At 37.1% G+C, this 15,714-nt stretch overlaps 1 protein-coding gene across 4 annotated transcripts in view; it reads right to left on the minus strand.

The window, feature by feature from the left end:
• The window catches only part of LOC149080026 (DNA-binding protein P3A2-like), a 51,410-nt gene that overhangs the window by 6,207 nt on the left and 29,489 nt on the right, over positions 1–15,714 (minus strand). For all 4 annotated transcript variants that reach the window (XM_089238965.1, XM_089238963.1, XM_089238967.1 and 1 more), the window contains exons 8-9: positions 13,535–13,672; positions 426–587 (exon numbers count right to left, since the gene is read on the minus strand). In XM_089238965.1, coding sequence (XP_089095091.1) covers positions 426–587; positions 13,535–13,672 — 300 coding nt within the window. The remainder of the gene's footprint in view (positions 1–425; positions 588–13,534; positions 13,673–15,714) is intronic.

A 15,714-nucleotide genomic window follows, 5' to 3' on the forward strand; every position in this document is an offset into this window, starting at 1 on the left:
TCAGTGCATGTGAGCTATTAGCTGAGTTAGGTCTGACTGTCCAAATTGAATATCTGTGACTACATTCAAAAGGTGATGTTTGAACAGTTCAACAGCTGCTTATCATGAGAAGCATGGAATGATGTCAGAGTTACTGATTTGCTATGCTCTTGTGTCCCTACCCAATACTTCGGACAAAAGAAATTACTTGAGAATTTTCTTTTCCCCAAATACTTGAAAATGTTTTACTTCTTAAAAATATTTTGTACTCGCATATATATTTCTCATAAAAGGTCAATATTCAATTTTAGATACCTGTGCAAAAGGATTGCGACACGACAAATTCTCAACATATTCTTATTCAATGCATTATTTCTTGAAAGTACTAGCATATTCATCTATAAAGAGGTTTTATAGAAAACAACTATTTCGAAATTTTATTCTACCTGAGAATCATCTGCCCAACAGTTGACTGTTCTCACTTCAGCTTGTGTACCATCTGGAAGAGTCACCAAAGTTCCACTAGTATCCATTTGTATGATAGCAACAGAACCATCAGGACTATTAACAGCTTGTACAACAGCTGGTCGAAACTGTGAACTTGTTGACTGAAAGATATAGTTATTAAAAAGAATTTTCATTGCAGGTACTTCCTATGAAAAAAAAATTCTAGAAAATTTTATAAACATGGTCCATACACTGTAATAATCAGCACTTTCCCCAAACACTGCCTATGTTTAAAGAAATATGTTTAAGCACTTCCAATACTTTGAAAGAAATGCAATGTTTGAAGGAGAACTTGATGATGTTATGCCACTGCTGAGCAAGAATGCACACAGCTAAGGCAATTTAGTTTTTTTAGCAGTTCAAAATCCATTTATGTCTTCCCAATATCATTCAATTTTGATATTCCTTGACATAAATCTGAAGCAAATGCTTGAATTTTTCATAGAACTAATTTTTCATCAATAAATAAAATAAATTATACTCACTTTGGCTGGACCAATCACTGCAGAAAGTTACCAAAAGCAAAGTATTTTTAGATTTGAGTATAACCTGCATTTTTATTTAATGAGGATCAAACCCGGACTTATTTGAATCCTCCCCTCCTCTCTCTAAATTTGCTATCTGTCCTATATCACCGCTCACTGATAAAGTGACAGGTTCTTACATACTATACAGGTATCCCTCGCTTTATGCCGTTTCATTAAAACACAATTTTTAAAAGTTGATTTTAGGAATTCCAACCTGCAAAATTTGGCTTGGAGTTTAACTTTAACCCTGAAAATGGGCTTGCAAATTGGAGAAATATATGTATATATAACAGTTAAATTTTTTTATGACAAAATACATTGAATTTGATGATGTAGCAGAGACACATATCAGAGAAATTCAGATGCAACTCCCCAGATGTCACTGATGAACAACGTTTGGTAACTCCTTGACAATGCCAAGAGAAATTTAATTTTAAAAAAGCTGTTCCAGTGAAATTAGAATTTTCATATTTGTGAGAAATAAGTGGAATTCTCTGGCTTTGCTACTGCAGTTTTTATAAGAGACAAAAAATACTGCTTGTCAGCTGAATCTCCACTGTTTCATTAACAAAGAGTTATCAGCCTATCAGGCTCTTCAAGAAAGAAAACATGCACACTCACTACAATCAATCAGAAATAGTGAAGACAGAAAAGTACTAAGTTAATTCATTCATATTGCCTAAATTCAAAGAACTTAAGTTTGAATAATTAATTCTATTAGAAAAAAAGTTCTTTTGCTAATGGGTTCAATTTTGTTAATCCCACTGTAAAAAAAACTCATCCCTATCTTTCCCATGTTAAATTCAACTCTCTTTAGATGATTTCATCTCATACAACTATTTTGAAGAATCAATCACAAAGTGAGGGATGCCTGTTTTACAATCAAATCACTCTGATTGTAGATGCAAATAGGTTAGTTATAAATGCAGAAAGACAAACTTAGGAGTTAACAAATAAATCTATGTTGGACATAGCTGGCATACTGCTCATGACTCCTTGATTTACTAAACAGAGATTCTGATTTATGATGCAAGTTTGTGCTATTTTGTGGCTTTCTATGCATTATCACAAAATCTATAAAAAAAGCTGTTTAATGTTCTGCCTCTCCTGAGATAGTATCTCTGAATTACATATTTCTCTATGACTTCTCAGGTTCAAACTTGATATGAAATCTGATATTTATTAATAAAATATTTCATTTTTATTTATTTATTATTTTTCAAGACCATGAATGAGAGAGTTAACAGTTTCAGAGTGTTGTCATAGGCCATGTTTGTAACTATATATATATATAAGGAAAAGACATTGCACAATAAAAATATTTCAAATTTTGTTAAACTTATCTTATTTTTCTCTTTCAATTTTACCACTTTAAGACGGACTATAACATTTTACAAGCATGGCCAAATAAACAATACCCAAGCACTCACTCATCAAACAGAAATAAGATGCCTTTGGATCACTCATCCTAACCATCTCCAGTGATTCCATTCAATCCCAGGTAGACCCATAGATGATTCGCCAGTCGATCATCTTGCTACCATTTTGCCTGCTCGAGCGAATGAGAGAGAGCAAACTTGCATAATTTCACGTAACATGTTTCCCGACCACCGTCAAAAATCTGACAAAAAATATGATCAGTGCTAACTCTAAATCGGTTGAAAACTCCTCTCACTGGTTGAGTAAGATTGCCTGACACCCAATAATGTTTTCATTGGCCCAACAGGAATGTGTACAGTAGCGTGATCTTCTTCCTTTGTCTGTGGAAGGTGATGAGAGAAATGTGATTTCGTTGTGACTCTTGCGTGTATTTCCTATATATAAAAAAAGGTGTGAGTCGTAAGAATTCTTGAGCCAAGGAAAGGAAAGAAACCGACGTGTTGTTTCCTGGTGTAAAACGTTTGGTTTCTAAATATGTTAAAAGGAGGAATGCGATTATGACATTACAGACGAGAGGGGAAAATTTTACAAAGCCAATTTTTTTTTTAAATACAGGAGATGTGATGGTGAGAGACAAATTACATATGACATGATAGATAAGGTGAGAGTGCAGGCAGGTCTGATGCCCCAGGCGTTGGACTAGAGGGGGCACAAATTTCACTCTTTAACCTCTCCTTCAACATTATGAGAGGGTGCCAAAATGCGTGCTTGCCCGGCTGACCAAGCATCTAGTTGCAGCCCTGTGAGAGTGAATCCACATACATGACAACGAATCGTGACAAACACATAATGTGGTGTAATATATAAGAACAAATGAAATATGTAGTGTTATGCAAACAAAACAAAGTTTAAACAATATGACAATTGGATATGGTGCATGCATATTACAACAATGTGGCTTCGTAAGACATATGAGCATGAAACTATGTGTCAGAGAACAATAAAAGGATTTTGAGAGAATACAATTTTCTGAGAATGCTTCAATGTATACAGAGTTTTTTGCTGAGCAGAGAAAAATTCCCTATATTGTATAAGATAGCATGTTATTTTGCCATTACGCACGAATATGGATATCAAAATTCTATGCAACAGTAACATAAATACTGCAAAAAAACAAGAGAATTGTGTATTGAGCAAGGTTGAAATATGATACTATATGAATCAAATAACAGTGCTATACAAAAATGGTGGTTGGTTAGTATGTATTGTACATAATCAGAGTGTTATATAAAAGATAATTATAACAAAAGAAAAGTAAAACAAACTTGGTGATAGTGTCGTTTCAGTCTCACTCACACTCACAATGGGAATCAGTTGACAATCAAATAATGTTTGATGCACATCTACTCCAGGGAAGGGAATCAAAAAAAGATATTAGACAATATGATGCAACATTTATAACCCACGCAATACAGAATAACATTTCAACTCTGGTACCAAGAATCTAAGCATCCAACATAAAAGTAATAAACCTCATGATACAATATCAACAACTACAACTATGTTTCACTTGAAAATAACTTCAAAATAAACGTATCACTTTCTATAAGGAGCAGTATGCACAAACAATATACATTTCATAACTTCAATGTTGACAAAGAACAATGATTTACTAGAAAGAAAAACTAAAAAAAAATTAATATTGTGTACACACACACCAATAAATTGATTATATATAACCATATACAAAGCATAGGGAAGGTGTAGGAGATGGTGAGTGACCGACCCAGGGAGTGAGGGAGAGTGTCTGTACCAGTTTTAGCAATATTCAACAGAAACTTTAAGGGATAAGTAAAGTGACAAATTCAAAGGGAAGATTTATAAAAAAAAAAACACACACACATATCGATATCACACAGTAGACTCGATGTATGATGATACAAAATACGGTTTTTTCTCACCGCTGGGCATGGAGGAATTTTTGGCTACTGGTTTCGCGGAGTCATCTCGTTCAACAGACCATCGATTTCCAATGCTGACCAGTTTGCAACATAGGCAGGAAAACGTCAATATTAGCGATTCGGTAAAAAATCCTATTTTAGAAGCAAACGCGTATAATCGTATTAATTTGCCAACATCATACTAAATATGACAAAATCGTAACGGTTAGCAGGTATGCACAACCATTGGATGTCCCAATCCCATCCTCTGCTTTCACATTTTCCATTACAAAGGAGGGGTTTTTCCTCCCTCTTTATATTCGGGTAAGCTCCTTCTTTTTCTAGGCAATGCTATTCATCACCATGGGGAATGCCTATTCTAAGAAAGATCCCCCCTCAGAGAAAAAAATAAGGACTTTTCAGGAGTGGCTGCAAAAAGTAAGGAGTTATATGTGAGCTAGACCATGCACTATGCAAATGAAGCCAGGTCCAGACCCGTCCACTGAACCATTCAAAAACCTGTTTTTATTCCATAGCGTGGGGGGGGGGGGGGTTTGACAGAAAACAGGTTTGTCCTGTTGGTGAGTGATGGAAAAGTTGAGAAAAATCATGATCATGCTAGCTAAAATAAAAATATTTATTACTATATAATTTATAAACTTAATTTCAGAACGGTTGTTATGCGTGTTCATTCTGCGGTGACTGCCAATGGAAGTGTGTGTGCTAGGTTTATCGCCAAATATTGGCGGCTTGGCGGGATATACAACAACAACAACCCCCCCCCCCCAGCGGCTTAGTCGCGATTAAGAGAAACATGTAGCAGTACAAAAACAATATACAGTAAAACCCCATTAAGTCACAACTCCGGTTAAGTCGTCGTTTTTCTTCAGGCCTGTCCAGCTTTCATAGACAACAATGTTTTTTTTTTAACCGAGCACAACTCAGGTCTATTGCCATAGGCAATTTTCTACATAGTGAGTTGAGCCGGAAGTGTAAGTGTGTGTACCTAACAGTCTGAGTGCGTATCTAGTGTTGTGTATGATTTTTCAGTGCTGCCATCTATATTTCAGAAGTGAAGTGAGTGATGTGTAGTGACTGAATATTTGTACTGTTTGTAGGTCCGTTGCTCTCTGTGGCGAGACTTTTTAACGGGGAGATCAGCTCGCATTTGTGCCTCGAAGTTGGGAACCACAGAAAATCAACTTCAGCCGACCACCACTGTGGCGACGGTGGTCCCCGCGATGCGAGTTCATCACTATGACCACCACAGCAGCAGACAATAATGGTTTTTTTTTTAAAACCGAGTACAACTCAGGTCTATGGGCAATTTACTACCTAGTGAGTTGTGCCACAAGTGTAAGTATGTGTACCTAACAGTCTGAGTGCGTATCTAGTGTTGTGTGTGATTTTTCAGGGCTGCCATCTATATCTCAGAAGTGAAGTGTAATGACTGTGAATATTTGTACTGTTGTGGGACTGTTGCTATCTGTGGCGAGACTTTTTAATGGGGAGATCGGCTCGCATTTGCGCCTTGAAGTTGGGAACCACAAGACAACAATGCTATTAAACCCTCATTTACTCGTCGCTAATTTTGGTTAACTCGTCACCATGAAAAAGTTTGAGAGAGAGGAACAGGTGATTTCTATGGCTTCCTTTAAAAAAATATCTTGTTAACAGCATTGTCATTATGCTTAAAAGTCATCTTATGTACTAAAACGGAACAGTTCAAGCAACGAAAGTTACACTGGGAAAGTTCATTTGCGATTAAAGTTTTTGAAACATTATGGACTGTTCGAGCTAGACCTGATTTTCTCATGGGCGCCACTAATTTAGGGCTCAAAATTTAAACAAATTATTTTTGTTGAAAAACCAGACATTTTTTTCCAAAGTTGAGGTCTTCTAATGTGTGCTTTTCCCTACCCGAGCCTTCCACAAGTCCCTCAAAGTGGAACCTGTGCTCAAGATCACCTTGTAGTTAGTATGTGAAAAATGAACTTGATAAATTTTACCAAGATCACCTTGTAGTTGTTTCATGAACTACGGATAAAGAATTAAAACACTAAAATTGAATTTCATCTATATGGTTAAATTGATGTGCAGTAGTTCTGTTGTGAAGAAAAGCTAACTATTTTAATTTAGACTAATCAGTTGCTCTGATTAGTCTAAATTAAAAATTACTAGAATAAATCAAAGTGTACCAGAGTATATTTTAACACGATAAGTTAAATAATAAGAGCTCTAAAAAGGTAAAAATTTCAATTTCTTTTCTTCCGCAATCTATAAATTTTCTTAATATTGTAATTTTAATTCATATTTTAATAAATGTTATATTACTTTAAATCAATACAATTTTCGCACTACTGCACATTAAAACTGACGGCACTTCGCTTAAGTTGTCACTCTGCTTAAGCGGTCATGATTTTTTGATAACATGAGGTGATGACTTATTGAGGTTTTACTGTCTGTGATACAGCGCAAATAATGCATGATATGCAGTACAAACAAAAACTGTGCATGAAACGCTATACATAATGATATTAGTAGCATTTTTGAGAATGAATTTGCAAGTCAACAATAAGTATACAATGTGTGAATTAGAAGAGAAAAAATATATACAAATGCAGATATGATTAGTGAATGCAAAACAAATAGGTATAATGAATAATTTAAAAAAATCGAAAGCATACAAAACATATTCACTAAATCTTAATAGTAGTAAATGAGTCTTTCAGGAAAATGCACTTTTCTTCTTGATCTAGTCAAGGTGTTTTGTTTTTGGGTGTAATAATATTGATGTCAGTTGTTTTGGGAACAACCATTAAGGGACTAGGCAGCGTCGATGGTCAATATTCTCATCAATTACGTAAGCGAGTTTTCACTCAATTGACACTGTCACAGGTTTATCAATTATCTTGATAAACTTCCTGTTGTCACGTTCCATTACCTCATACGGTCCTGCATAGGGAGGTGTCAGAGAGGGATGGATGTTGTCCACGGGAAAAAAAGACATGCAAACAAGACGATAAATCTTTGTGAATGTACACACTTCTGGTGTTGCGACCAGAGGAAGGGAGAGATGATAGTTTACGCATAATCTCACGCAAATACATAGTTTGAGTCAGCTGTTTCCCTGTATGCCTCAGGAGAAAGTAGGTCAGCTGGAAGACGAAGTGTTGTACATTAAACAAGCTCGGCGCTGGTGGCTTGAATGTCGTTTTTGTAAGCAACTCACAATCCCAGCAGAAACATTGGTAATGTGTCATCAAGTGTTGTTGTGTGTTTCGAGGGCACTTTTCAGAGTACAATGAAATCTTTCAATCATACCATTGGATTGAGGATGTTATGCAGTTGTATGTATTCTATGAGTGCAGAGGACTGCATTCAACTCACGGAAAAGAGTGGATTCAAAGTTCCTTTGTATGGCAGAAAATTTTGCATTTTTGACATTTTACGCAGCTTCTGACGGGTTCTTTTATAGATCTTTTCATGCCAGGCCAAACAAATCTTGAGGAAATAAGTTGCGTAGCTGCCAAGGCCCCTGGATGTGACAAATCATGTAGGTGATGGAATACTGCTGTTCAAAGGCATTGCGGTACAAATGATCGAGGACTGGTCTTCGACACATTGCAATATAAATGACAATTCTTGATAGGAAAATATAGTTTTACGATTTCCAAAGACGAATCGGTTGATGCCAAAATGTTTTGCAATTCTTTGTCTTGGATTTGAGCATCGGAAAGTTCCTTGTAATTCAATGGTGGTAGTTTGGATAGAGCGTCTGCAACGATGTTGTCTTTTACCTAGATATGTCCGTAGAGAACTCCGAGATGAAGTCCAAATGCATGAGCTGTCTAGAACATTTATCAGGTTTCTGCTGAAATTCAAAAATGAGAGGCCTTTGATTAGTGTATATGGTGAACTTTCATCCTTCAAGCATGAGCCGGAATCAACGGACACATGTAGATAGCTAACTCTTGGTCGTAGGCAGACCACTTTTTCAGACTTTTTGTCAGCTTCATCAACAAAAATGCAATGGGATTCCATCGATTGTCACGATATTGTATGAGAGATCAACCAATAGCAACGTCAGATGCATCAGTCCACAAACTTATTGGGGCATCTGGATGAAGTAGAGTTGTTTCAGCCCATGCAGATTTCGCTTTGTCGAATGCATCCTGGAATGTCTCATCCCATGGAAGAGGTTTTTCAGATTTTTTGAGCTGGGGCATTTTGCAGTTTTGTCACCCTTCTAACAATCTCACTAAAGGTGCCAAGATATGATCAGCCTTCAGAACAAAGCGACGGTAGAAGTTAAACAAAAGTACCAAAGTTGTGTGAGAGTGGACGGCTCAGGATATTTTGCGATGGCTTCAACTCGATCTGGAAGAGGCTTGATGCCAGTCGACGAAACCTGTACTCCAAGAAAGTCAACTGTGGGAAGTCCAAACACACTTGGAAGGCTTCAGTGAGAGACAATAGTCGTTGAGTTGCTGAAAAAGTGCTCTCAGATGGATGAAGGTGCTCCTCAGGTGATGACGATGTAATGAGAATATCATTAACAAAAGCATACGTGAATGAAAAATCTCGCAATACTTCATCGATAAAACGTTGGAAAGTGGATGCTGCATTGCACAGACCAAAAGACATTCGTGTGTACTCGATGAGACCAAACGGTGTTGTGATGGCCATTTTGTGTATGTGGTCGGGAAAAATTGGAATCTGGTAATATGCAGAAACTAAATCTACATGAGAAAAATTTTTTCCCATGAAGTTCCACAGTGAAGTCTTGAATGTTCGGGACTCTGTATTTTTTTGTCCTTGATGGTATGAGCATTTAGGACTTTGTTGTCTCCTACTGGTCGCCAATCCAAAGAATTTTTACTTCAAGACCATGTGTAGAGGAGAAGAGAAACTGCTCTTGGAAGGTTGAATATGGCCAAGATTGAGCATTTCTTGAAAAGCTGATTTGGCCAGTTTCATTTTAGCTGGATCCAGCATACGAACTTTAGCAGAGACTGGTGCAAGAAGTTTCCATGTAACGCATGGTATTGCGCTTAATAGGCTGGTCAGGACGCTGTGGTTTCGTGATATCAGGAAATTATAGTAATTTGTGATAGATACTATCTTCTGACACCACTTTAACAGAGTGAAAATCTATGCTATTTACATGTCCTGAAACTTCCAATTTGGTATTTAAATCAATTAATTTTCTATTCCTAAGATCGGGTAAAAAGTTGAAATGATGAAGGAAGTCTGCTCCAGTGATGACACATCACAAATGAAAAACGAAAACACAAACGGTTTCCTAAGGCCTAAATTTAAGGTGAGTAACTTCCAGCCATAAACTTTAATTCTGGTGCTGTTTGCAGCTTTGAAATTTTGAATCGGTGATAACTTGAAATCATTTTTGGTTGCCGGTACAAGAGAACAGTTACTACCAGTATCAACGAGGAAAGCTAATGTTTGTTTTATGATCGCGAATGAATAGGCGATGAGAACTTACCGGTAAGTGGCATGTCGCAGCTACCCCTGCCGTTGTTGTTTCCCTGGTAGGAGCATGGCTTCAAACACTTCCTTGCGTTGGAACGGAACTTGCGAGATACCAACATGTGTCAGAAGCGGGACTGGTTTCAATCACAAGAATGACTTCTGGCTCGCCTCAAAACAGCAACTTCTTGCCGCAGTTGTTGCATTTCCTCCATCAGCTCAGAATTAAAGGAAGCTGCACTAGCTTGAGGGATTGATGGCTTCGTGCCCTCTTTGATTTCGATTGGCATTGACTACAGGATGCAATCCGCAACTTCAGCTGCTTGCTGTGGTGTGAGTGGCTGCATAGTACCCAGAATCAAAGTAACATTTGGCAGAAGCTACTGTAGAAACAGCTCCAAGAGAAGAGAGTCAGCAATGTTGTGATTTTCAGCATGACGCTGCATAATTTGGAGAAGTTTGAATTTTTTCCTATCACCCAGCTGGACAGGCGACATTGGATTTCTTGTGTTTTCGATTCACAGCATCGTTCGAGGATGACTGCTTTCAGTTCTTCATACGGGTTTACTTTCTCGTGCTGCATGATGAAATCACGTACCATTGTAGCTATTTCTGGTGGCAGGTGAGAAAGGCAGTGGTTGTACATAGTTTTTCAGTCCATTATCGGCTTCGGTGTTGTGAGTTCGAAGGTAGCTTTGCACATTTCAAACCACAAGATGGGATCTGACGCAGTAAAAATTGGTATCCATATCGCAGATGCTTCTGCCATGTCGAAAAAGGAAAACGATACAGTGAAACCATGAGGCGAATGAGAAACAAAGAAATTCTTCACATACCTAAAAGGCTACATCTGGGTGACCATTGTGCTGGGTGAGTGGTGAAGGAGTTGAAAAAAAATATGATCATGCGAGCTAAAATAAAATATTTACTACTATATAATTTATAAACTTAATTTCAGAACGGTTGTTATACGTGTTCATTCCGCTGTGACTGCCAGCGGGAGTGTGTTAGGTTTTTCGCCAAACATTGGCGGCTTGGCGGGATATGCAACAGGTGCTTGGGCATCAAAGAGAGCCAACACCTTCTATAGCAGAAAGCCTTTGCGCAAAGCTTTGACGTCATTGAAGTCGTCCATTTCACCTGCAGCCATTAACTAAAGCAGGACGATGTATGCAAAATATCTTTACTTTTTTTTTGCAATATATGTAATGGCTATAGGTGAAATGGACGACTTCAGTGACGTCATGAGCTTTGCGAGGAGGCTTTCTAGTATAGGTCTTGCTAGAGTGGTGGGTTTAGACGCGGCTTTACAGATTTCCTTCCACATACAGATAGATTGGCTCAGAGTTTGTCTTCTCTCTCACATACAAATAATACGAATTCATTGTTATGATAAAAATTATGCAATTTTGTAAAAAACACACACAAAAATGAGTAAAACACCACAAGAAACACAATGACCCGCTTTTTTAAAAACCAATTTCCATAGTACTGAGAGTGTCTCCCATAGCTCCTCAGTTTATTGCAGCAGTCTGTAAAACTACGGACAATCCGTAGCAGTTGGGCAACTCTGTATATACGACGAATGATGCAGTGGTTATATATATATATGAAAATTTAACACAATACTGGAGAAAGTCGGCAATATAGAAGACTAATTTTACTGGTAATTTTTTCATGCTACTTTTGAAAAAATTAATAAGTGATAAAACTAAATGACCCTGTTGAAATTTGCCTCGCATCCAAAAAACTAATTCCACAAATAGAATAAAATCACAAAATACCCTCATACTATCACAAAATAACCCTCAAAATATCAAAACTTGCATAATAAAATCAAATATTTCAAAACATATGAAATCATCAGGTACAACAGCATTTCATGTCACACAGACATCTGAATTTTCTACAAAAACAACTCTTCTGTAGCAAGTCACAAGGAAAATGTAGTATTTGAAAAGAGAGCAGAAGGTGAAACGTGCAAAGTCTGATGCAAGTCCTGTCCGATGGGTAGCATGCCTCTGGTGAGGGATTACTAGCAGCAGGTGGTCACAGTCCAAAATGAGAATGGCAACTATTTATACCTTAAAGGTGCCACAAAATTTACCACAGATTAGATGCTGGTCGCGGCACCACAATGTCGCTGGCAGTTTCCCCGACAATATATATAAAGAAAGGACATTGCACAATGAAAGTAATACTTCAAATTTCACATTAAACTTTAAACTTATTTTACTTTTCTCTCTCAATTTTAATTTTCTCTCTCAAGACAGACAATATTTTACAAGCATGGTGAAATAAACAATACCCAAGCACTCACTCATCAATCAAACAAAAATACGATACCTTTGGATCATTATAGAATCTTTTGATTAACCTCTGGATCACTCACCCTAACCATCTCCACTGACTCCATTAATCCCAGGTAAACCCATAGATGATTTGCCATTCGATCATATCGCTACTGTTTTGCCTGCTTGAATGAATGAGAGAGAGAGAGCAAACTCACATTATTTCGCGCAACGTTTCCCGACCACCATCAAAAAATCTGACAAAAATTACGGTCAGTGCTAACTCGAAATCAGTTGAAAACTCCTCTCATTGGTTGAGTATGATGGCCTGACATCCAACAATGTTTCCATTGGCCCAAACAGCACGTGTACAGTAACGTGATCTTCCTTTGTTGTGGAAGGTGATAGCTCTCCAAGACCGTCCATCCCTTTGGGAAAGAGCGCAAACCATCCCAAGATGGTTTCTCTGGAAGGTGATGAGAGAAATGTGATTGCGTTGCGACTCTTGTATGTTTTCCGTATATGTATATAAAAAAGTTGTGCACCGTAAAAATTCCTGAGCCAGGAAAGGAAAGAAACCGACATGTTGTTTCCTGGTGTAAAACGTGTGGTTTCTAAACACATTAAAGGGGGGGGGGGAATGCAATCATGGCAGTGTGTACTCAAGAATGAGAAGAAAAACAAAAAACCTAGCTCTCGCGGTTATGGTCACAGCAAAGAAATTTTGAAAAAAAATTCAACTAGCAACACTTACTTTTATGCATTAAAAAGTTATCACACGGGGAAAAAAGATTAATGGTGTTGGAATGGTACTTGTAGTACGATAAATGCAGGCCCTATATGCAGACAAAGAAACATGTGTAAATAACTGATGTAGATCACATTACTGCTGCAGGAAGTCCCTCATCCAGAGGTAAGCGCACCAACCCTCTTTGGTGAGATTTTCTTTCTTTGTCTGCATCCTATGCCAGAATTTATGGTGCTACAGGAACCATTTCAATGCCATTCATGCTTTTTCATTGCACCAATCAGTTTGCGATGCTAAAATTCGGTTTTGCCATTTTAATTTTCCAAAATTTTATTGCTGTGACCATAACTGTGAGAGCTAGGGTTTGTTTTTCCTATTCTCTAGTGCATAGTATGAAACACCTATATCTAGAGTTTCATTCACATTTTTTGATTTTTACAGCTGCTAGGTGCTTGTATATCAGTGGAGTTATTTCATTTGACTATATATGCTTTATAGTTAATTTTCTCATGGTGGTCTGCTTCGGTCATGAGTACATGTCACAAATTATGTTCACATGTAAATATTGCAAAAGTTTGACTTATTTTAATAGTTTGCATAAAACTTGACACATAAAATCATGCATGATTTAAGCTGAAAGAATAATTCCCAAATTTTTCTAGAAATAATACTCACAGGCACATCATCAGAACTAGTTTCTGCAATTTTTGGTTTCTCATCTTCATCCTCAGTAAATTTAGGTAGCAAATCTTCTCTGCCATGATATTTATAACAATTGATTACAATCTGCCTCAAAGCATGTGTCCAAGATACCTATAAATAACAAATATTCATTATGATAGAGATATACTTCTTTTTTCATTACAATACGCAAGGTAAAAAAAATGTCACAAATGATGTATATCAAAAACCTACTACTAAAGTATCCTTCAATATGCTAACTGGGGGAAAAGCTTAATGTCAAATAATACAGAATATGCAATGAAAATTTTTACAATTCCAATGCCATATTCAAATTTCACTAGTGCAGGGGTGCAAGGGCCCCTCATTCATTTCGGAGCACAGCAAACTTTAATTTTTGGAGCAGAAATTTCGAAAATGGAGTAGTACTAAAAACTAACTATATCTGCAATATAAGGAGTAATTTTTCTGTGAAATGCCAAAAGTTTTGCCAAAATGGTTGGAACAAATAATTCTAAATAAATTTCCTTCCCAAATTAAAGTCCATTTAAATTTTTTCTGAAGTATCTTATCTCTGTCACTACTAAAACATGCATTACTGAAATGACGAATAAAAATTATTAGACTTTTCAAATTAAGCAACATGGATACTAAAAACCTAGACAGCAAGAATTTCTGCTGCTTGAACACCAAAATCTTATTCATCCTGATATAGCAAAAAAGTGCGTGCAGAATATAAGGGTTTTCGTGAAGAAAAATTAGCTTCTCACAGAATTTAAAGGAATTATTAAATTTAGAAGCAAAATGCAAAAAACGAGAATATAAAAAAAATACCTTATTTACTTAAACAATTTCTCAACCTAATAGCATGTTAATAGATTACGAATCACAAGTCACTTTCAGAAGTTCAGCATCTCAATGACAATTTTTTTCAAAATTTTCATGCCCTTGAACATAAGATTTTGTATGTCTTATTCCATTAAAGCATTGGATGGACAGATTTTTTAATGTTCGAACAGACTTTTATTTATTTATTTGTTAACAATGAACTCTCTTTCATTGTCTGCGTTACCATGTGCCAAAGATAAAAAAGCCTTCACTAAAACTGGCAAAATGTTGAACTTTGGGCTGCTTTCAAGGTTACAAAGTATCAATATGTCCGCCCAATATATATCTAAATATCTCTTCTCTGAACTGATTTCCCTTCTTGTAATTCTTTGCATTGTGGTGCAACCCATTCATCACACATAATTACAAGGGCGTAGCGAGGGGGGGGGGACTTGGGGGTCTGGCCCCCCCCCGAAATGTGAGAAAATGACCGAAAAAAAGGGAAAAAGATGACCAAATCCATTGTTCTGTCACTTTGGTCCCCCCCCCGAACGAAATTTCTGGCTACGCCCCTGCATAATTAATAGTTCTGTTGGTGATACAATGTTAAGCAACATCCCCGCAATACGTGAGGGAGTAATGTACCATCCCAGCAATGCACAAGAGGGAGTTTGAAAAACACGAAAGGGTGCAAACATTTCATTCTCTCTAACAACATATTTTGGAAAGGTAGGACATTTATATATAATAGTTATCTCACACAGAAGTTATGTATATATAAAATGAGCATGCTCCTAGTACAAACTCCTTCCTTTGACTATTAATAAGAGCATGCCATTCCCCCATCAATGCAGTGGCGGATCGTGTGGCCATATTGGGCGGCGCTTTAGGAGGGGTGCCAAATGGAGTTGAAAGGGTGAAAAAAGCTTTGTCGACCAAAAAAAAAAAAAAACATGGTCAGTAGCGCCAACAATACGTTCTGAATGGGTAGAATTTTGTTTTCTTGAGCCACCTCTGTTTGCCAAATCCGGATTTTCGTGATGTGAAATTGGATTTTCACGATAACTACACGACCGCATAGTGGCTAGATGACAAAACTATGGATATTTTGGCTGGAGTTTTTACAGATCCCATTTTTTCCCAACGATCTCCGAAAAATTTCAGTAATTTAAACGAGTAAACCAATCCCTTTTTCGATTATTCGCAAAGGCGTGTGTGCAATCTTGGGGGAAATAAAGCGAATTTAGATATGCTGTCTTTGAACGCAGGTTCCTAGCAGCGAAATTACCGTTATTTTCAGTATATAACCAGCAGGAGAAAAAACGCTCTCCCAAATCGGAAAATTT

This window comes from Pholcus phalangioides, unplaced genomic scaffold (assembly GCF_987345545.1).
Source record: "Pholcus phalangioides strain wild (caught in Gottingen) unplaced genomic scaffold, Ppha-v1.0 ptg000011l_1, whole genome shotgun sequence".
NCBI classification, from domain to species: Eukaryota; Metazoa; Arthropoda; class Arachnida; order Araneae; family Pholcidae; genus Pholcus; species Pholcus phalangioides.